The sequence below is a fragment of the Motacilla alba genome, chromosome 24, assembly GCF_015832195.1.
Source record: "Motacilla alba alba isolate MOTALB_02 chromosome 24, Motacilla_alba_V1.0_pri, whole genome shotgun sequence".
NCBI classification, from domain to species: domain Eukaryota; kingdom Metazoa; phylum Chordata; class Aves; order Passeriformes; family Motacillidae; genus Motacilla; species Motacilla alba.
The window spans coordinates 6,776,555-6,796,359 of record NC_052039.1 but is presented as its reverse complement, the minus strand read 5'-3'; the positions used below and the strand labels follow the sequence as shown (position 1 = coordinate 6,796,359).

At 54.5% G+C, this 19,805-nt stretch overlaps 1 protein-coding gene across 10 annotated transcripts in view; it reads right to left on the bottom strand.

The window, feature by feature from the left end:
• The window catches only part of CADM1 (cell adhesion molecule 1), a 134,932-nt gene extending 115,593 nt beyond the window's left edge, over positions 1-19,339 (bottom strand). For all 10 annotated transcript variants that reach the window (XM_038161184.1, XM_038161187.1, XM_038161185.1 and 7 more), the window contains exon 1: positions 19,187-19,339. In XM_038161184.1, the coding sequence (XP_038017112.1) occupies positions 19,187-19,295 (109 nt within the window). In that variant the 5' untranslated portion in view covers positions 19,296-19,339. The remainder of the gene's footprint in view (positions 1-19,186) is intronic.
• Between the last annotated feature and the right edge of the window lie 466 nt (positions 19,340-19,805).

Genomic DNA, 19,805 nt, shown 5'->3' with positions numbered 1-19,805 from the left:
TTGCCCACGTAATTTCAGACCTCTGTAGTAAACATCCTAAAAATACAGACTTTTGCCACAAATCACATTATCTTGAACGGGTTTGCTGAGTTCTGCTCCTCTCCGGGCTCAGGCCGGAGCTGGGAAGCTGCTCCAGAGCCTGGCCTGGCCCCAGCAATCTGCACACGCCTGCTGAAATCCCACCGAGCAGTTCCCCAGCACACACCTCTCCTGCAAGGAAGGTTTGAACATCACAGCTGCAGAACTCAGACACACAGAAGTGGCTGGAGAGATGAGCCCATGCAAACGCTGCCAGCAACGCCACCGGATCCCCTGCAAACGGAGGACTTCCAAAACTAAATCAGGAAGCATCTAATAGTTCTGAGCCTACCTCAGAAACAAAGATAATCCCTTTCAGCCACCCTGCCATGAACCTGGGTGCTCACACCAGGCAGAATTTTGTGGAGTGCCCCTGTTCCTAAGAGGCAGGAATTTGATCTCACCCTTCTTCTGTTGCTGATAACTCCTCCCCTGATCCAACCCCTAAACTCCACTCCCGCAATCCCTGTAAAACCCCACCACCCTGCCTTTGCCTGGTCTTTCATCTCCATCCCACCCCTCCTCCCTGGGGGTAATAAATGGATTCTGGAGCTTTCTGAAAGCAAGGCCCCTGTCGTTTGCTCCTCGCCTGGTGCTGGCAGCTGCCCCCTCCCTGGACGCGATGCCCTCGCTTGCAACGCGCTGCAACAGAACCTGAAGGCTTCAGAGGCATTCCTTAAAATGCAGAGCTGCATTCTGCTCCCCAAACAAGAGCCAGGGAGGCTGTTTGGATCCTCTGCTGCCCAGTGCTAAAAACGAGTTTATAGCTGCCGTTAACCTCGCAAGTGTTTGGACAAACTCCTGCCATTTTAGGAGAGGTTGAATTTGAGAAATTTGTACAAAATCTCCTCTGAAAAAAACCCACATCCTAATCTCCCCTGCTTCCTCCAGAGGAAGTTGTATATCTTTGTTACATCAAAAGCAAGGAAAGACAAAAGCACGGCAGCACCTCTCAGGTTCAGGCGTTTTTACGTGAATATTCACCTATCCATCTGCTAAAGAACCAGGGGAACTTTGGGAGCTGTTCCCTCTGCTTGGGAAGGTTCATAAAGAAACACATTTAAAGCACAGGGACAGATTCCCAGCAAAGCCACCAGGCCTCTCCCTCACCAGAAGCTTCCACGCTCTCCCAAAGCTCAGCCGAGGCCAAGGCTCTGCCAGCTCTCCCAAGGTAACCCAGCTTCCCTCAAACGACCTCTGCAAATGTCAAATCATCCCCGAGCCACCGCCTCGCCTCCCCCTGCAAACGAGGCCGACAGCTCGGAAATCCTGGCGGTCCCACGGGAATTCTGTCCCCACAGCAGAGGGGTGGGGACAGCCAGGGCTCCTCAGCCAGTCTGATATTACAGAATATTACTCCTCAGCCAGTTTGGTATTACAGAATATTGCTCCTCAGCCAGTTTGACAGCCACAAGCCACGCTGTGGAGTCACTCAGCACTCATTCCTGCCCCGAGTGAAGCCAGCAAGAGAAGCTCCAAGCCAGGCACAAGCCTTATGAAAAATACCTGCATAGAAATGCACATACATTAAGGCTACAGACCACTGGGTACCTGCCAAAAATGATGGAATACAGCAGAGTTTACTTATTTCTTCTTAATGGCTCCAACATTCCGCCTGAAAAATGGGTCCTGGAGCTACATAATTGGGGATAAAAATTAAGCAACAGTTGCCATTTGTCACCAGGGAGGCTGATGGCACACATGGCTCACAGGATCACGCAGAGCACACCTGATCCCAAGGTCCCTGGTGGCTGAGAGCCAAGGGTGCTGCACAGCCAGGGCCTCACCTGCGAGTCCAAGGTAAGATCAAAGTGTTACAGGCAGTAAAACGTGTTTATTGAACAGTGATGGAGCTGCTTTGCTTTCCCTCCTAACATCACTCTAACATCTTTCAGTCACAGGCTCCTGCCTGACCATGAGTCTTCTCAGAAGCATCTCAACTGGGTCTCAAATTTAATGTAATTTCATGGTTTTACACAGAATCAGGAATGGCTTGGGTCCAAAGGGACCTTAAACACCATCCTGTTCCAAACTCCTTGTCCTTCCACTAGACCAGGTTGCTCCAAGCCCTGTCCAGTCTGGGTCTTGAACACTTCCAGGGATGTTCTTCCTCTCAGCCCTCTTTTCTTGTGGCCAATGGGGCAAAATTCTTAAACCAGAGCAAGCTCCTCCAGCCACCACTGTTACAGCACCACCAGTAAGAACCTCAGTTCTCGCTGTGGCAAGCACTGCCAAGCACAGGGCAGCAGAAAGGTGCCAGTTGAGTGGCTGTCCCCCTACCCCACACTCGTGTAGGAAGCTTCTCCTGTACCTTCCTTCCCTCCCTGACCTCATGGCAATGCCAGAAAGTAAAAAGAATCTTTTATTTTTCCAGCCAAATCAATTCCCAGAGACTGCCACAGGGCTGGTCCCAGTGATGGGAGCCTTTCATTCCATTGCTTCAGCCCAGCTCTAAGTAAGACCTGCCACAAAGGAAGACAGTTTAGCACCCTTTAATATGTAAACAGGTTTTCAGGAAACTGGAGCAAACAGAGAGGAAGAAAAACAGGTTTTATTTACAGGTTTCCTGACGCTATGAAGGCACATTTTCATTTCATTCCCATACAAACAGCTCTCCGCTGGGAAGTTCCGCCTTCATCTCCTCATTCACTTCTGTCTGTCCTCTCAAAGGAGGCAAGGAAGTATCTCAATCCTCACGCTTTTTTCCAATCACAAAGCAGCCCAAAATAAACACGAAAAGGCTCTGAACCAGTAAATATTCTTAAGTACTTGACACCCAGTTCCCTGGGAGAGCTGCACAGATTGCACATTCACAGGATGCCGGGATTCTTCGCACATTTTCCAGGCCATGTTTCCCAGAATTTACAGTTTCTTCCAAAATATTGTGCAACATATTACACCACCAGAATACGCAACTGCTTGGCTGGACACACAAGACTGGCTCGTTTTCTCTTTTTAATCTCTTTCAGGTGATGTTTCCATTATGATTTTTTCGGCCAAACCGACAGTACAATAAAACCATTCCCTAAACCCCCTGAAGAGTTCGAACCATCATCCATTCTGCACCGAGCACCAACTCCACCAAATTTGTTCTAGGAGAGTATTGGAAGCGAGTCCAATAAGTTGAAAGTCAATTTAATTCTTTCAAATTCAACTATCGGAGATCTCCAGCCTCACTGGGGAGAGAGAAAATCATATCTATGTATATATACACATATATCTATACACAGACAGAGCTGATCTCCCTGCCCTGGCTGCTCCTGTTCCCATCTGCAAGGCCCAGGACCCCAGGTGAGGTGGCCAGCGCCGCCAGCCACGCGGCATCAGCGCAGTTATGACCACGGAGCTATTTTGGTTTTATGCACAGACTTTACTACCACCTTATAAAAGAAGGATTTCCAGAAGGCAAATGGACCGACGTCTCAAAATAGAGTGTTTACATTAACGCTTGGCAAGCAGAGCCTGCAAACAGAGATGAATAGAGATAAGCTATAAAAAACACCGTGGACGTTTACTTGCTGGAATAGGAGCTTGTAATCCAATTTCAGGTCCTTCTGCCAAGTGTTACACACAGCATCTTTGTGCGCGACGGTTCCAGCCCCGTCCCCCGCCGCCCCTCTGCGAGGAGCAGCCAGCAGGAGCAGCGGCAATTCCGGCGGAACGCTCCATTAAAGAGCGGCTCGGATGGGTCTGAGCAGCCGGCTGTACCCAAACCCACCGTCCTTCCATTTGTGAGAGCATTAAAAGATCAGGAAAGGACAATAAATGCTGCCCGAGAGGCACGAGGGATGGCGGAATGAGGGCGGGAAAACAAACCTTTCCGCACCTTGCTGCTGTTAATGGAGAACAAACAGGCTTTGCCCGCATTTGGAGGCTCACGAGAGCCCCGCGGATGGAATTACTGCTTGGTAATTAAACGTGTCTGTTTGTTCCACACACGCGGCACAAAGCCACGTAAAACAAGCCAATCTGAGCCAGCTCTTCCTGGCTGAAGCAGAGCAGGATCACCTTGGACCACTGGGCACAACCCCACGCCCCACTGCCCTGAGACCAGAGCAGGACAATCCAGCCCCAGGGGCTGACTCCACCCTCCAGAATTTCCTATTTCTGACAACTCCTAACAGCCCTGATTACAGTGGGATTTGGTGGTTTTAATGCATGAAGTTTTGTTTTTAGAGCTTCTAATACCACCTGACATCCGGGAAGAATTCTTCTTCCGCTGGATTTTCGTTTGACACAACACAGCAGAGATCCCTAATTCAGTTAATCGCTCATCACATAAACAAAGAAACCTCTTGAGAGCCAGAGAGCAACACGCACATGTATTTGCAATGCATAAGAGGATATTTTTTTTTAAATGGTAACAATGCAATCTATTCAGTGTGAAGAGTCTGGGAGGCCAATTAAATACTTTGGGTTCCATAATTATAATTGCAGTAATGAATAAGAAGGAGCATTACAGCTTGCACAATGCAGTTCCTCCTCAAGTCAATGATTCAGTTCTTGTCTGCTTTCAACTAACCTTTTGTGTCTCTTCGTATCAGATCTTGCAGATTACTTTGAGTAGAATAAAAATATCCCCAAATATCCCAGGTAATGTAATACACTTGGCATCCCTTGATTATGCCTACACACAGCCTACAGAAGGGATTATGCACTAAATGGATAACACTCATTTTGATTAATTTTAGACATTAGTGAAAATTCAGCAAGGCACCAGCTACCATCTGAATGCCCCTGGCAAGCCTGTGGTGACAGGGGAAAGCTGAAACTTGATTGCCTGGGGTTTTTTGAGGTTTTCCCCCCCTTTGGAGGAGCTTTTCCTGATCATCCCTTGCCTGGAAAGCGGCTTTGGGAAAGGACTTTGCTCCCTCATTTTCTTCCTTGCAACAGCTTTTATCCTCCATGTGTCTGCAGAGATCAGCCTGGGGAAATTGAGGACTCACTCCCAGAAAAGTTAACCCCAAACTGCTCCATTTCTACTCAGACAAGTAAGAAACATGTTTTGGTTGGTTGGATGGTTTGGGTATTCTGCCAAACATTCCCAGGACTCCCCCAGTCTTGCTGCCCACTGTACTTGGCTGCATTTTGGGAGTCAATCACCTGACAGAAATCCCTTAACTTCTGAGCATTCCCAAATACACGAAATAAGGGACTTTTCCCATAGAATTTACCCACCTTTGGTAAAACCTTCCTATGATTTCTCATGCAAAACAAAGCCTGAAGGACAAAGGGTTAACACTGGCTGCAGCTGCACAGGCACCAACTGCCCCCCCTTTGTCTCCAGGGAATGAAAACAAGAGATTTGAGCAATCCAGCTTCATGAATGCAAAACTTCAGACACTGCCTGCAAGAGAGCAAAGCAACATCTTTCATAGATGCACAGAGAAAGGGAAAAGTTAATTTTGTTGATGGAAGACCCAAAAAAAGGCAGATCCTAATCTGCGGGAGTGAAAAATCTCCCGCTCTGTACAATAAATGGGACCTGGAGCACCAGACACTGCAGGGATTTATTACCTGAGAGACAACAAACCCCACCTTCTCTCTGGGGTTAAAGCAAGGTGCTTTTGGACTGTCACAGCTCATCAGGAGCCACTCTGAGGATCCGATCACCAAGGAACCCCCCGCACATCACAGCGTATTCTGCGTGTACCGCCACGAGCATCAGGCCTTTGGGAATCCTTCTGAGCCCAGGGCCTGCCTCCAGGAACTCACCTGGGCACCCTGTCCACCTGAGCACCCCTTCAGCCACGCCCAGCCACCCCTGGTTTTCTTCTCTTCGGTGCTTTCCAGACAAAGTCTGATTCCAAAAGTCAACCCTCGCCTGGCTGAGGATGGCACAGAGGCCAAAAGGAGCTGCTCAAGATCACTAATTACTCACTTACTGCCTTCCAACAGGGCAGCTCCCAGGGCCTGTCATGGGGGCTGTAACGAGGCTCACCGAGAGCCCCACGTCTCCTGTAATTAGTGCAGACCTGGGAAAGGCAGCGCTGCAGTTGGGTCCGAGCGCGCACGGCCACGAGTTGACATCTCCTGTTGACTGAATTAGAGCATCTTCTAATGAGGCTCGCTTCAAAATCATTTTACATCCATTTGCTCATGTCAGCATCAATGTATTCAGCATTATCTACCAATTAGTAAACCGGAAAACATTCTTTAGATAATCTAAAATCTCGCTAAAATATTCAACGTGTCATTCATTTACTACAAACTGCCCTATAAAAACAAATTACTGGAACCAGCTGTCACAAAGCAACAAGTGTCTCAGGACAAAGTGGTTTTTTAACCAAGGGCTTTCCAGGACACATGTGATGCACTGCTGTTCTGTCTTCATCTGCAGCAGAACTGGTCACTCCAGCACTGCCCCTGTCCCCAGCGAGCAGGTGAAGCCACCACGGGCATTGACAGCAGCAGGAGGATGCAGATCACTCTGTCCTGGATTCAGAAGGACATGCCAGGGATCAGGGGTGAGGGCTGGGAAGGAGTTCACCCTTTGGAAGGATCCAGTGCTTGGGGCTTTCGCTTTCTGGCTCCTTGGAGCAGGCCAGTGCCAAGGATGCATCAGCACGAAGGAACCAGGCACCTCCTCAGGCGTGCAGCTAGGGATGAGCTCCCCGGCCATCCCAGGCTTCCTCAGGACTGACAGGCTCCATGGGAAGGTGTTTTCCACTCGATCAGGCTGGCAGGGACCTCGAACAGCTCTCCCTGTGCACGCCAAGCTGGGGGAGCAGTGCCAGGGCTGCAGCTCAGGGAGGGCATGGTGCCAGCCCCACAGCAGCACCAGCCCAGCCAGGGGCCACTCCAGAAGGATTCCCAACCCAGCAAACGCCCTGGCAGCAGCTTCCAGGCGGGATCATCCACCACCAGGGCAGCGCACGGCCTCAGCAGGGCGAGGATCCCTCCCAGCACACCATCACACTCCTCACTGCCAGAGCCAGCCCAAATCATCCCCCTCTGCAGCTCCACATGCGTTTGGAAGAGGACTCTGCATGCCTTGGCACACACAGGGCAAAACCATTTTGTTTGGGGTTATTTTGGGTTTTTTTTACTCAAAAGAAGCAAAACCCCTTGGTTTTCCCTAAGTTTGGCAGGCACAGGAAGGGTGGTTTGGAGGATGGCTGTTTTTATTTTTAATCTCTTGAGCGTGGCAGAGCAGTAAATCTTGCATTATGCTCTGAAGACTGTCAGGTTTGGGCTTCATTTTGGTCTCAGATTAGACTCCTGAAGCAATGAATCTTCCATCACGGAGGCCATTACCAACCCAGTTTTCCTTCATTTTGGACTGCTTTATCCCTGATTGTGTTATCAAGCTCACCTCCAAGCGCCTCAGCCGTGAGGGGCTCAGCAGATCCTGCACCAGGGGAGGTTCAGGTTGGATATTGGCAAAATTCCTTCCCCTAAAGGGCTGTCCAGCCCTGGCACAGGCTGCCTAGAGGGGGGGTCACCGCCCCTGCAGGGATTTAAAAGCCCTGAGGATGTGGCACTTGGGGACAGGATTTAGTGGTAGCCTTGGCAGTGCAGGGTTAATGGTTGGACTCGATGATCTTACAGGGCTTTTCTAACCTAAACGATTCTCTGATTCTAAATTACCATATGCAAATTGTGATCATTAAAAGGCATTTATAAAAATCAAGCAAAACGGCCCATGAATATTGAAAAACATTTAAGTGTTAAGTTAAACGACAATTTTCAAAACACACGAAGGAAATCTGACCGTAACCAACCAGTCCCACGAAATACCATATCTATCATCAACTTTTTAATTACCAATTGATCAACATGTAGACAGTGTAATAGCTTACAGCTTTTAATTACTGAACTATCAAAATTCCAACCAAAAAAGGAACCTCCAGAGATGAAACTGTAATGCTTGATTATTCACTGCTACATAATGAATGATTTGTTTTTAAACAAGATGTCAAGTTCCTCATGTAATCCATCTGGATGTGTGACTCCGCAAAGCTCACACTGCCCATACTAAGTACTTGGGGCTCCTCTTCTCCCTTCCCTCCCGATGCCACAAGTGAAGGGTTTTGGGGGATTTTCCCCCCTTAAGGCAGAGCAGTCCTGAGTCGAGGGGCCGGCAGGCGAAGCGCCTGCCAAAGCTCGCCGCGGATCCAGACGCGCCGCTCCAGCTCCCTCCGAAGGGACAGCTTTTGCCTGGGAGGGAACAGAGGCTCCTTCCAACTCCCGAGAACGCGGCTCCAAAGCAAGGAGCGCAGCCAGGGAGGGTGGGCACGGACACCGTGAGAGGCAGCGTGCGGAGGATGCGGGATGCGGCTCCCGGGTTCTCTCTCTTCCCACAGCCCGAGCCCAGCGAGCGCTGCGAGGATTTAAGTGTTGGCATTACACAGAGAAGCACTTCGGGGTGGGGAGAGGCTTTTATCTCTGCCCTAAATTCAGCCTTGAGCTGAACATCACATCCACAAATCCCCTCCACGCACAGCACAGCTGGCCTCGCCTCCCATGTTTTATCCTAATAACCGTTCCTACCTCAGAACTCCAAATCAACCCCACAAATCCCCCTTTCTGTGGGCAAACGCAAAAGATCCACAGGTTTTCAGGACCACGATCAAGATCGCAGAGCCCTCCACAATCCTCACCCCCCGGAGAGGATTCTGCCAAATCCAGGCTTTCTGCGTTCAGAGAGACGCTTCCCAGAAACGCTCGTTTGCTAATTCAGGGCTCTGAGCAGGGATGTAAAACATTCTGGAAATAAGACTGTTAAACAAGGGCGGTTCAAGCAGAGCCTATTAGTCAATTAAAAATAAAACTACCAGCAAATAACACATTTGTTCCATCAGCCCAGTGGCGGCGATGAACATCCCTCAGCCGGAGCCCTGGTGTATAACCCTACAGATGTTCCCTATGCATATCAGCCCCGAATAGTTGTTCCACAGAACAGCATCTGTTCCCACAAAACCAGGGAACAAGAGCCTTTTCTTTTCCCTCCATCACAGCCTCGGAGCCCCAGTTGTTGCCAGCCAAACCCGACAGTACTTCCCCCATAAATTCACCCACTCCAGCCACATCTGGGCTTTGATTTCCACACGGAAACCACAAGCTCCTTCCTCACACTTCCCTTGGGAAGCTGCTCGCACGCCGAGCCTGTACAGATTTCCACATAAGAAATTCAGTAATCAGTCCAGGAGCTGTAAGCACTTATGACAACAATATCTATCAACACTTAACCATATTTACAACTAAATCATGTAAATACCAGGCAGCTCTCCTCTGCATGCTGATCATCTGGACAAATGAAGGCTGAAAAAAGCCACTCCAAGAGGAGACCAGACAAACAGAACCACGTTGGGTGGGAAACAAGCAGCGATGGCACTCCAAGATCACTGACAGGACTGAGGACACGACGGCAGAGCCCCCAGGGCCACCCTGCCTGCTGCAGCCAAGAGCCCCCAGCCATCCACACCACCTTCCTGTGCTTGGCTTTGTACATTTCTTGTAAATACGCGTGTATTTCATCCATTTCCTGTAAATACGCCTGTATTTCATCCATTTCCTGTAAATATGTGTGTATTTCATCCATTTCCTGTAAATACGCCTGTATTTCGTGTCCATTTCGTAAATACTTCATCTATGGGATCTGTATATTTCTCAGAAAAACAGGGACGAGCTGCTTCAACAGCTACCCAGAGCTCTTCCCTCTCCATCTGCCTTTGAAATCCTTACAAATCCGAGAAACCAATTTAAAATTAAAAGATCCCAATTTCAGAGAGGCTCTTCTGTCCCCCTCCCTCACCCCCTCCAAGATGGACCGTTTTATTACACCCATTAAACTGACAAAAGTGACTTTTCAGCTGGTTCGCTGAAATGCCGCTTCCACAGCAGTTTAGGCAAACACTTTCCCAGACCTTTATAAAGGAAAAGTGATTCCGTATGTAATTGGATTTTTTGGCACAACAAAAATACCAAGTTATTAAAACTCTCACATGGCTTTGGATTGTGTCTTTAATGGACGCCAGCGTCCTCGACTGCTACAAAGGCATTTTACATAAAGCAACGAGGAGCTGCATTTCCAAAGGCTTCCCAGAGGATTCAGGGACAGCTTTCAGCAAGATTTGCTCTTTGGGCAGTGAAATCCAGGAGGAGGAGGATCCCACCACTTCCCTCCGATATCCTCCTTGTCCATGCATGCCACCAACATCCACATCAATTATTCCAGCACAAAATCCCCTCCTCCCTCAGGACACCCACTGGACTGGTCACTCCACTGGGCTCTCCCTGGGAAGAAGCAAATGAGCAGGCTGAAAATAGCTTATTAATCCTCATTTGTTTCCTGCAGGATCATTTCAGCCACTCCCTACCTTTGGCCCCATCACCCACAGAGAACTATTTTTATTTCCTTATCCTGCCTTGTCCAAAGAAGTCAGATTTGGAGGGGTGCAGTACATGAGGGGAAGGAGAGGAAGAAGCAGTGGCTTGTGAATACAACAGGTTGTCCATAAGATATTTATTCCTGTAGGAACTGAAAGAGAGACATTCTGCAGGAAACACAGAAATCCCATTTAACGGGACTCTTGCTAAACCTCCCCCTTCCAAAACAGGAACGAGATCAATAAATCCACCCAACCTCAACACAAAAGAGAGTATCCCAAACCCGGCAGCTGGACCCACCCTCCTGAGCTGCGTTCCACATGCATCATGTTGTGCTAACATGGAAATTTTGGATCCAATTTGCTAATGAGAGCCTGGAGGCGCGAGTCATCCTTTAACTGTGCATCCAAAATTCTCCCAGAGTGATTCAAGAGCCACGGCACTGGGTTTGCTATAAAGCCTCTGTTTACAAGGCTCCACGGATTCCTACAGAGCAGTAAGTGATTTGCCTCCAAGTATTTCCTTTTTTCCTCCTCTCGGAGCGTCTCCCCTTTCCCTGGGATGTCTGAAGGGAGCACTGTTAATCTCCCGTCTATCCCACTTTAATCTTCACCCTGCCCAGGGAGAGGCACGACTCCGCTCCGCGTGCTGAGGAAGCAATACCTGGCAGTTATGGATTCGGGGAGTTGATTAAACCTGTACCTTCTGTTAAAGATTCCAGGGAACGATTAAGGCTGTAAGACCTTTAAATCGAAGGAAAAGCTGTTTGTGTGGACAGAGCTCAGCAACCTCAGCGAGGGATTCACTTTCGGTGGTTCTGCCTACTCAGGGATGAGTAACGTCTCCTCTGGAGCCACCCACAGACCAGGAGCTGAGGAAAGCTGCTCTTTAACTGTGACAGGGCAAGAAAAGGCACTGTGTGCTGTGACCCTGCAGACACAGACTCCGAAGGATGCGAGCCTTCATTCCGAGTGGTCCGTAAAATCACAGTAAATAAAGAGCAGAAGAGAAAAGTGCCCAAGGAGAAATCACACTCACTTTTTATGCACCAAGAGAAATCTTCCCTGTGTCCACCCTCCTACAGGGACTACGGACAAGAAGCAGGAGCAGGCAGGTTACACAGGTTCTGCTTCATCCCAGCACAAGTCACCACAAGCAGCTACATGGGACAGGGGTGTCACAGAACCTGACTGCTGTGTTCCAGACAGGGATCTGCTCTGCTCACCCTCCAGGACAGGAATCCTCCTGCCAGCCTGGGGAACCACACGCTGCCTCTCCAGACTGCACAGCGCCACAACCAACAAGGGTGGGGGGCAAAGGAAGGAATCCGCCGGCAGAACCAGAGCTGCTGTCAAGCCAGCACCAAGACAGCTCTTCCCAAGGCAGGCAGGGGTTTGTCTTTGCTCCTTCCTGCTGAGCCCACCCTGGAAAAGCTGGCTGGCTCCGAGGAGCCCTAACAAACCAAGCGTCCCCCAGCAGCTCCGCCTGACAGAGCTGCCGGCCCGTGATGACAAGCGTTGAGGGCTTTGATGGTTGTCAGCAGCTTCCCCAGCGCCAGGGAGCCCAGTCAGGCTGTCACAGGAAACGATAACGGAGACGGCATCGCTCGGGATCTCAGCCCTGAGCACGTCACCCCATCATCCACAGCCCTCCCGAGCAGGACAGGCAGAGACCTCGGAGGTTTGTAAGAGCTGCTGACACCCAAAGCAGCACAGCGTTCTTTCTGCTGAAGAGCCTGAGAGTGCACAGCAAGGCCCGTCCTCAAACAGCTGGAAACGGCACCTAGTTCCATACAGAGTGGGAAGAGCAGGAGCAGTAACCCTTGGGAGCTTCCCTGCTTCCAGCAGGCTTCTAACACCATGTCTGCACTAGCCAACGCGAATGAAGACGTCAGAGAGACAATGGGAGCACGGCCAAAGGGGTCCAGCCATGTTTCCAAGCAAAACAGCTCAGAAAGAGAATGCAGAACAAACCCAGCTACAGCAACAGCTCTCTGCATGAGGGTACTTCAGGTTCTCATTGCTGTGAAACCAGTCAGGATTAGCGGAACAGCCTCACAACCAGACCCCACGGAGCAACGCGGGGTTTCTGTGACCACAGGCACTGCAGGCCACTGTCCAGATGCCCTGGAGCACTGCCAGCATTGATAACTGGGATGGATGGACGCATGGATGATGGACGGATGCATGGATGGATGGATGGATGCATGGATGCATGGATGGATGGATGGATGGACGGATGGATGTCCACTTGCACCCAGCCAGCACAGAGGCACTGCATGAAGAGAAGCCTTTGCAGCTGAGCCAGCAGCTGTCCCCTCTGGTTTGACCATTTGAACACCTCTCCGCAGACAGAGGGCAGCTGCTGCCCAGAGTTATCCCGTGCCACACCAGGACAGCGAGGCAGAAACGGCTTTGGAGACAGACACCGTGCCTTTCCAAGGTCAGGGATGCACTGGCATCACGGAGCACATCCCAGAGCAGCAGCACTGTGATAAATGCACGAGGTGAGAGCGCTCTCTCTGCAGAACTGGGGACAGATGTGCCTCTGCTCGGCTACAAACCCAGGGCCGTGGGGGCACAGGGAGCCTTTATTTCTGTGTGTCAGCCCAGAGGCTACGCAGAAAGTTCCCTTTCCAGCCCAATTCTCACAGAGCCCGACTTTGCTGCAACCCCAGCTCCAAAGCTGAACACGAGTAATGTTGAAAGTGCTCTGCCAGGGAAGCTGCCAGGCAGCCTCATTTAAAAACAGGGAAGCAGCAACAAGCAGTTCCTCATGCTTGATCCGATTACTCTGATCTCTCTTTTGACGCTGCAGACTCAGACTCGTATTTCTATTGCTGCACGGGGGGAGAAGGGGAGGGAGGGAATGTCACTTTGCTGCTTCATATTTCTTTCTTCCTGTCACACTCTGGAGAGGGGATATGCGCTGCAAGAGCTGGGCTGGGGTGCACCCAGCTCGCAGATGAGGTGTCACACAGGCCAGTGGTCCCAGGACCCCACTGGGCCCCCACCCACAGTACCAGCACGACCCCAGCATGGTCTCATGCTCTCCAGGAGAAATTCATCTCTGTAAAAGCATTACTGCTCTATTTCCGTATCAGATGTTGAGGTCTCTCGGGTCCAGGAGTCATCATGCCTGGGACTAGCACGCAGGTGCATCCCCGTGGAGGGAAGGCCCCACGGCAGAGGTCCAGCCAGAGCCACCCTCGAGAGCCCTGCTGACAGCGTGGGGAGTGCAGTGACATTTCCATTCTGGAAGCAGAGCTTGGAGGAGATCATAAATCAGATACAGGCTCACTAACTGCTAAAAGAGGACACCACGAGACCAGAGCAGTTTATTCCAGACGCAACCTGAACCCAGGGGTTTACACACCCAACTCCTCCACTCTGAGCACAGCTTTAAGAGGCGACGTGACCCTGCAGGCAGCCTTGGCTCTGATGGCTCATTGGCATCTCCCTGATCTGCAGGTAGACATCTCTGTCCCCCACGGCTGCCACTGCTCAGCCAAGGGCTCCAGGAAAGGGGACATTTCCTAGGGAAGGCTCAAGCCAGGAGTGTAACTGCTGAGGGCAAACCTCACAGCTGGGATTGGCAGAGGAGGAGAGTTTCCAACACAACTTTTTCCCACTGCCAAATGCACACCTGGGCTTTAAAACCTACTGGCAGTTGTTTACTGTCAAGAGACTATTCCCCCTCCGACGCTGGCACCTGACTGGAGCTGCCAGGAACAGGGGAGGGGGGACCCGGGCTGTGTCATTTGGGCAGGACCCACAAACACGGGCAGGACCAAAGCAAGCCCACCACAGACCTGCCAGCAGCAGCACCTGGGTATGAGACTGTCAGCAAACTGACAGCACCAAGGAGCTGCCAGCACTTCCAGCGACAAAAAAAAAAAACCTAAAAAAGCAAAACTAAAGACATTTTCCAGTTAAGCTACAGCCCACAAAAGTTTTATATCTCTGAGCAAAGAGATGTGCCTAAGTATCTCTTTGATCCTTCAGACTGGAACTTAATGGGGTATCAAATATTCTACTGACTCACCTTGAGAATTTGGTAAGGGCAGAACCTTTGTAATGCTCAAGTTTTTAAACCGCAGAAGAACACGGTAAATTAAAACCACACCACAGGGTAAAAATAGCCAGCCCAGCCCTACAGAGGGACACTGTTGGTCTAAAATAACCAGGAGTGGAAGACAGCAAATGTCCCTGGCACAAGCCAGCGAGTTTTTTAAATGCAAGCAGCCACCAGCCACATACTGCGGGTGAGCGTGTGGTGAGGGCTCGGCAACGGCTCCGAGGAACCCGAGAGGCAAATCTCCTTGGGGATCTTGCTGGAATTTGGGATGGGTGAAAAAGACTGACACGAAACTCAGGTTTCCAGAGCCTCATCCAGCAGCATACAGTGGTTTGCAGGGCTCCCCAACACCCAACCCAACACCCTGCAAGGATGTGAGAGCCTGATGTGCAGCACAGCAGGAAAACCGAGAGGTTCAACAGGTAATGAGGACACCGGCAAGAAGAAAAACTGTTTCCACAGCAAAAAGGCTGACAGCAGGCGGGTGGTGGTCACACATGGGCAGGGCCATCAGAGCAGCGCAGCTGGGGCTCACCCTGCCCTTGCAAATTAAAAGCTGCAATAACTAAATGCAGCTCGTGGCTGAACCACAAACGCCGGCTCATCTGGCGGGGCAGGGCAGGCACCGTGCGACACCGACAGCCCACTGCGTCCCAATTAACAGGGCTGAGAGCGAGTGAAGCCTCGTGGCACTTCCAACTCGCCTGCCACACATCCAAAGCCACCCTTTTCCCCAGCACGCTGCCCTGAAGCGCCCGAGCCCACGCTGGGCGACCTTCAAAGCATTTGTGGTGGAGCTCCCCAGGAACCGCAGCAGCAGCTGCTCTCTGCAGCGTGCAATTACATCCCGGGAAAGAGACTGATTTATGGAACTTAAACAAGTACATACCACTCCTAATTACAACATTCCACCCAGGGTCTCTCCTTCATGGCAGGTTTCCACAGCGTCCCTTTATTTAGCGCCGGTGGGTTTGCACCTCACAATGTCCCCCGGAGGAACAAGCACAACTTATTTTTTTAACATGCAGCATCCAATTTCTCAGAAGACACTGGCTGTGTGTCCAGCTTTGCTTGTGCTCTCAAACCACCGTGTTAAGTATTCACTTCCTGGCTCAGCTCCAGGGAAGGCTGCAGCCTCACGCTCCTCTGATCTGGAGCCGCAGACAGAAACCGAAATGTTCGGATACAGGAGGGAGCCCCTGCTTTCCTGACAGAAGAGGAACAGGTTGTCAAAACCCCTATACAAAGTCTGACAATAATCCCTAGAAAAAAAACAGCCATTCAAGAGAAACATCCAGAAAACTCTGCCTACATGCAGGAAGGTGGCTTTGCTTTTTAAGAGCAAATGTGTTCTGAGGAGTGCTTGGATGGTCCATTCAAACAGAGGGTGTATCCAGGCCGGAACACAGGTTTCACTCCGGGTGGCCTCAGGCAGACGCAGGGTTAAGGAGCTGACCCATTTTCCACCCAGCAATAGGGCAGGGAGCTCACCGATGGCACGGGCACGGCCCCACCGGTCCTGGCAGGGCTGGGGGAAGGCTCGCCAAGCGCCCGGCTGACGGAGCCAGCGCTGTTTGATTACAAAGCCTTCTTTATTTACACACCAGGAAAGACAGCGCAAGGCAAACAAAGGCGACGGCAGCGCAGCATCGGCGGCACGGCCGCTGCTGAGGCCGGGGGTCCCCGGGGAGCGCGGCTCTTCTCCGGCCTCCTGTCACCGCAGCCACCTCTGCGCACCAACAGCGGCCACCGTGCCAAGGGGACGCCGGCAGCGCCCATCCCGGAGGCGTCCATCCGGCAGCGTCCACCCCGGGGATGTCCATCCTGCCATCCTGCAGAAGGTGCTGGCAGCCGCCCCCTCCTCAGAGCAGAGCACGCACGGAGCAGAGCGATCTCCTCGCCTTCCCATCCTCAGGAGCCTCCTTGGCAGTGCTTTCAAACCAGATTGTCGTGCTTATAAACCTGGGCTCGACTGCCTACACGCAAGACAAATGAGCCCAAGCTGCAACCCAGATGGATCACTTTATTCCCCAGCCCCTTCCCCGCCGGTGTTTGCGTCGCATGCAGAACGCAGCGCGTGTTGCTGAAGGCCAGGGACGAGCAGACTCGCCTCGCTTGCATACAAAGGCTCCTTGGAAACTCACTCTGTGTTTACAAAGGAGCCTGTCTCAGCGCAGCCGCGCCGGGAGCGCTCCCTGCCCTCACGGGGGGCTTCTCCCGGGCTGGTTTGGTGTCGGCAGACGCGGAGGCTGCGGCCACAGCCAGCCCTGGCCAGCCCCTCGACGCTCCGTGCCACGGCCAGGTCACGGCTCCACGCCAGCGCCGTCTCCAAACGCCTCCTGAGGCTTCTGCTGGAAAGTTGCTCTCCCTGAAGTGCCGAGCGCCAGCGCAGACAGACTCCGAGCTCCAGCCCAGCGCTGCCCAAGCGCCTCAGAGTGAGCCGAGAGCGCTCCTCAGCCCTCGCCCTGCTGCACAGGGGCATCAGCAGCTCCACGAACCGCGGAGCATCGAGAGCGGCTGGCGAGGAACTGCAGGCACACACGGATCCACCCGATCGCACAGGCTCATCCCAAGCCGGGTCTCGCTGCTGCCTATCGCTGTTCCAGTCGCCGGGGTGCAAGGAGGCAGCAGAGCCCTGAGCCACACTCCGCATCACGGGGTGCCACCACGGCGGTGACACAGCGCTGGCACCGCTGTGCCTCGGGTGGCAACCGTGCGGGAGACACAGCGGCAGCGCTCTGCGCTCAGCGCCGATGCCGCTGCCTCACACCAATGCTCTCTTCGCAGAACACTGAAGCTAACAGTGTTAGCTCGGAAAAGGGGGAGAACGGGGGGAAAACAGGAAAAAAGGGTCCTCAACTGTAAGGAAATTTTGCCTAAACACAGACAGTCTGGGATTTTATCCTGCGATTCACAACACAGCACCGCAACCACAAGATATCTGTCTTACCAAGCTCGGCTCACGCCGCGCGGTGCTTCTCACCCCGGTGCTCGGGTCAGGCACAGCCACGGCGAGCCAGCATCCAGCCCTGCTTTGTTTCCCTTCGGCAGCTCTGCGATCCCAAATCACAGTTCCACCCGTCGGCTGGGCAGCGGTGAACAGGCTGAGCCTGCCGGGGGACCGCTCTGGCCTCCAGTTAAAAACTGCTCTTAGAGAATTCGAGGTGAGCAAGACAGCAAAACAAAGGATGAGCGCGGCCGTCCGGGAGCCGGGCTCGTATTCCCAACCCGGGCGTCCCTCAGCAGCAGAGCCCCCAGGTCACACCGGCGGGAGACTCACCAGGCAGCGAAAAGCACCGAACACACAAACAGCACCTTGTGACGAGGCACCTGAGAAGCTACAGCACAGCGACCGCAGGAGCCCCGGGCGCGGGGAGCGGGAGCGGAGCGTTTCCCCCGGGAGCGGAGCGTTTCCCCGGCTCGCAGCGCCAAGAGCCGCCGCGGCGGCTCCTTCCCTTCGCTCCGGCTCCCCGGAACGGGCTCGGGGCTGCGGAGCGCCGGCACCGGGGCACAGCCGCCCCTCGGGGCCGCCCAGCGCAGCCCGGAGGCGCGGCCCCGCTCGGAGCCGGCGGGAGGGCACCGGCCCCGGCCCCGCTCCAGGGAGAACAAGCTGAAAACGACCCCGGCGCTCTCCCCCCACCACCATCCCACCAAAAAGGCCGCCCGGGAAGAGCGGGGAAGGCATGGACATGTACACAGGCTGTGAATAAAGCTCTTTGTTCGCCGGGCTGGCGGCCCCTCCGTCCCCCCTTTCCTACGAGCGGGATTCAACAGATCGTTCAATGGCCTCTTGTTCTTCCCGAACATCCCGGACACAGCACCGCTCCTCCGGCCGTGCGGCCCCGTGCCGCCCCACGGGCACGCTGGAAACGCGAGCGGCGTTAACGGGGGATGCTCGAACCGAAGGCACCGGACACGAGCGCAGGTCGCTGCTGCGGCTCCCGGCTCGGCGGGGAGCGGGGCCAGGCGGGGTGCGGGGATCGCGCAACGCACGGGGGACACCGCGCCCCGAGGCTGCCGCGGAGAGAACCCAACCGGCCCCGCTCGGGGGGCCTCGTTGGCCACATTTAACCAGCGCCCGTTCCAGCCGCAGCGCCCGAGCCCGGCGATCGCCCCGAGCGCGCCCAGATGGGCGGGGGGCGCGGCTGCGGCAGGGGGCACCGGGGGAGAGAGGAGGGGAAGGAGAGAGAGGGGCGGGAAGCGAGGGAGAGAGAGAGGGAGAGGGAGAGGGAGAGGGAAGCGCCGCGCAAGTTCCACTCAGATTCCAACAGGTTCCCCGCTCCCGCAGGGGTGCAGCATCCCCGCGCCGCCGCAAACACCGGGGGGGGGCGGAGAGGGGGGAGATAGAGGGGGCGCGCAAAGCAATTAGTTTTTAATTGCGGGGCCGCCGATGACCCCCCGGGCAGCGGGAGAAGCCGCTTCCATGGAAACCGGCAGCGGCTGCCCGCGCCGCCACGCGCGGGTGAGCCCGCCCGCCGCTCCCGCCGCCGGGGGCGCTTCCCCGGGACCACCGAGCGCTCCGGGCACGGCCCGCGGCGAAGGAGGGCGGGCGGGCTCGCCCCGCACCCGCCGCAACCGGGGGTGCCCGAGCGCCGCCGCCATCCCCGAGCGCGAACAACCCCCCCCCCTCCCCGCGCCGCCCGCCCCGGTACCGCCCGACCGCGCGGTGCCCCGTGCGCGGGGGCCGCGTCCTCCCTACCTCGGGGGATGATGGCGGCGGCGGAGAGGAGCAGCAGCAGCAGCGGGAGGAGCCCCGGGGCGCCGCCGCCGCTGCCCGCGGGGCCGCTGGGCTGGGCGCGACCCGCCATCGCCGGCACCTGCCTCGCTCTGCCGCCGCCGCGCGCCGCCCGCGGGAGATGGCGCGTCACGGGGCGGGGACACGGCGACACGCCCCGCGCAACGCCCCGCGCGGGCCGGGGGCGCGGGCGGCACCGAGCGCGGCCGGCCCGACCCCCGGGCGGGGATGGAGCGCCGCGGCGGGGCCGAGCCCCGCGCCGCCGCCCGGCCCCGCCCGCAGCTCTCAGCCCGCTCCTTTCCGCAGGGTCGCGTGTCCCCCTGCCACCCCGCAAAGCGTCCTCCTCCCGGGGTGCCACCCCGGCATCCTTCCTCCCGCGGTGCACCCCCGGCAGCGCTCTCCCTCCCGGTGTCCCCCGCAGCGTCCCGGCGTTCAGCGGCGCGCCGTTCCCCCCGTGTCCGTGCCCCCTCTGTGTCCCCGCGCATCCTCCCGCGGGACCGTGTCCCCCCGGCAGCCCCCGTGCCGCTCCCCGCCGGGCCGGGCCCCGCGCCGCTGGAGGCGATGTTGAGCCTTGGCGGCTCCG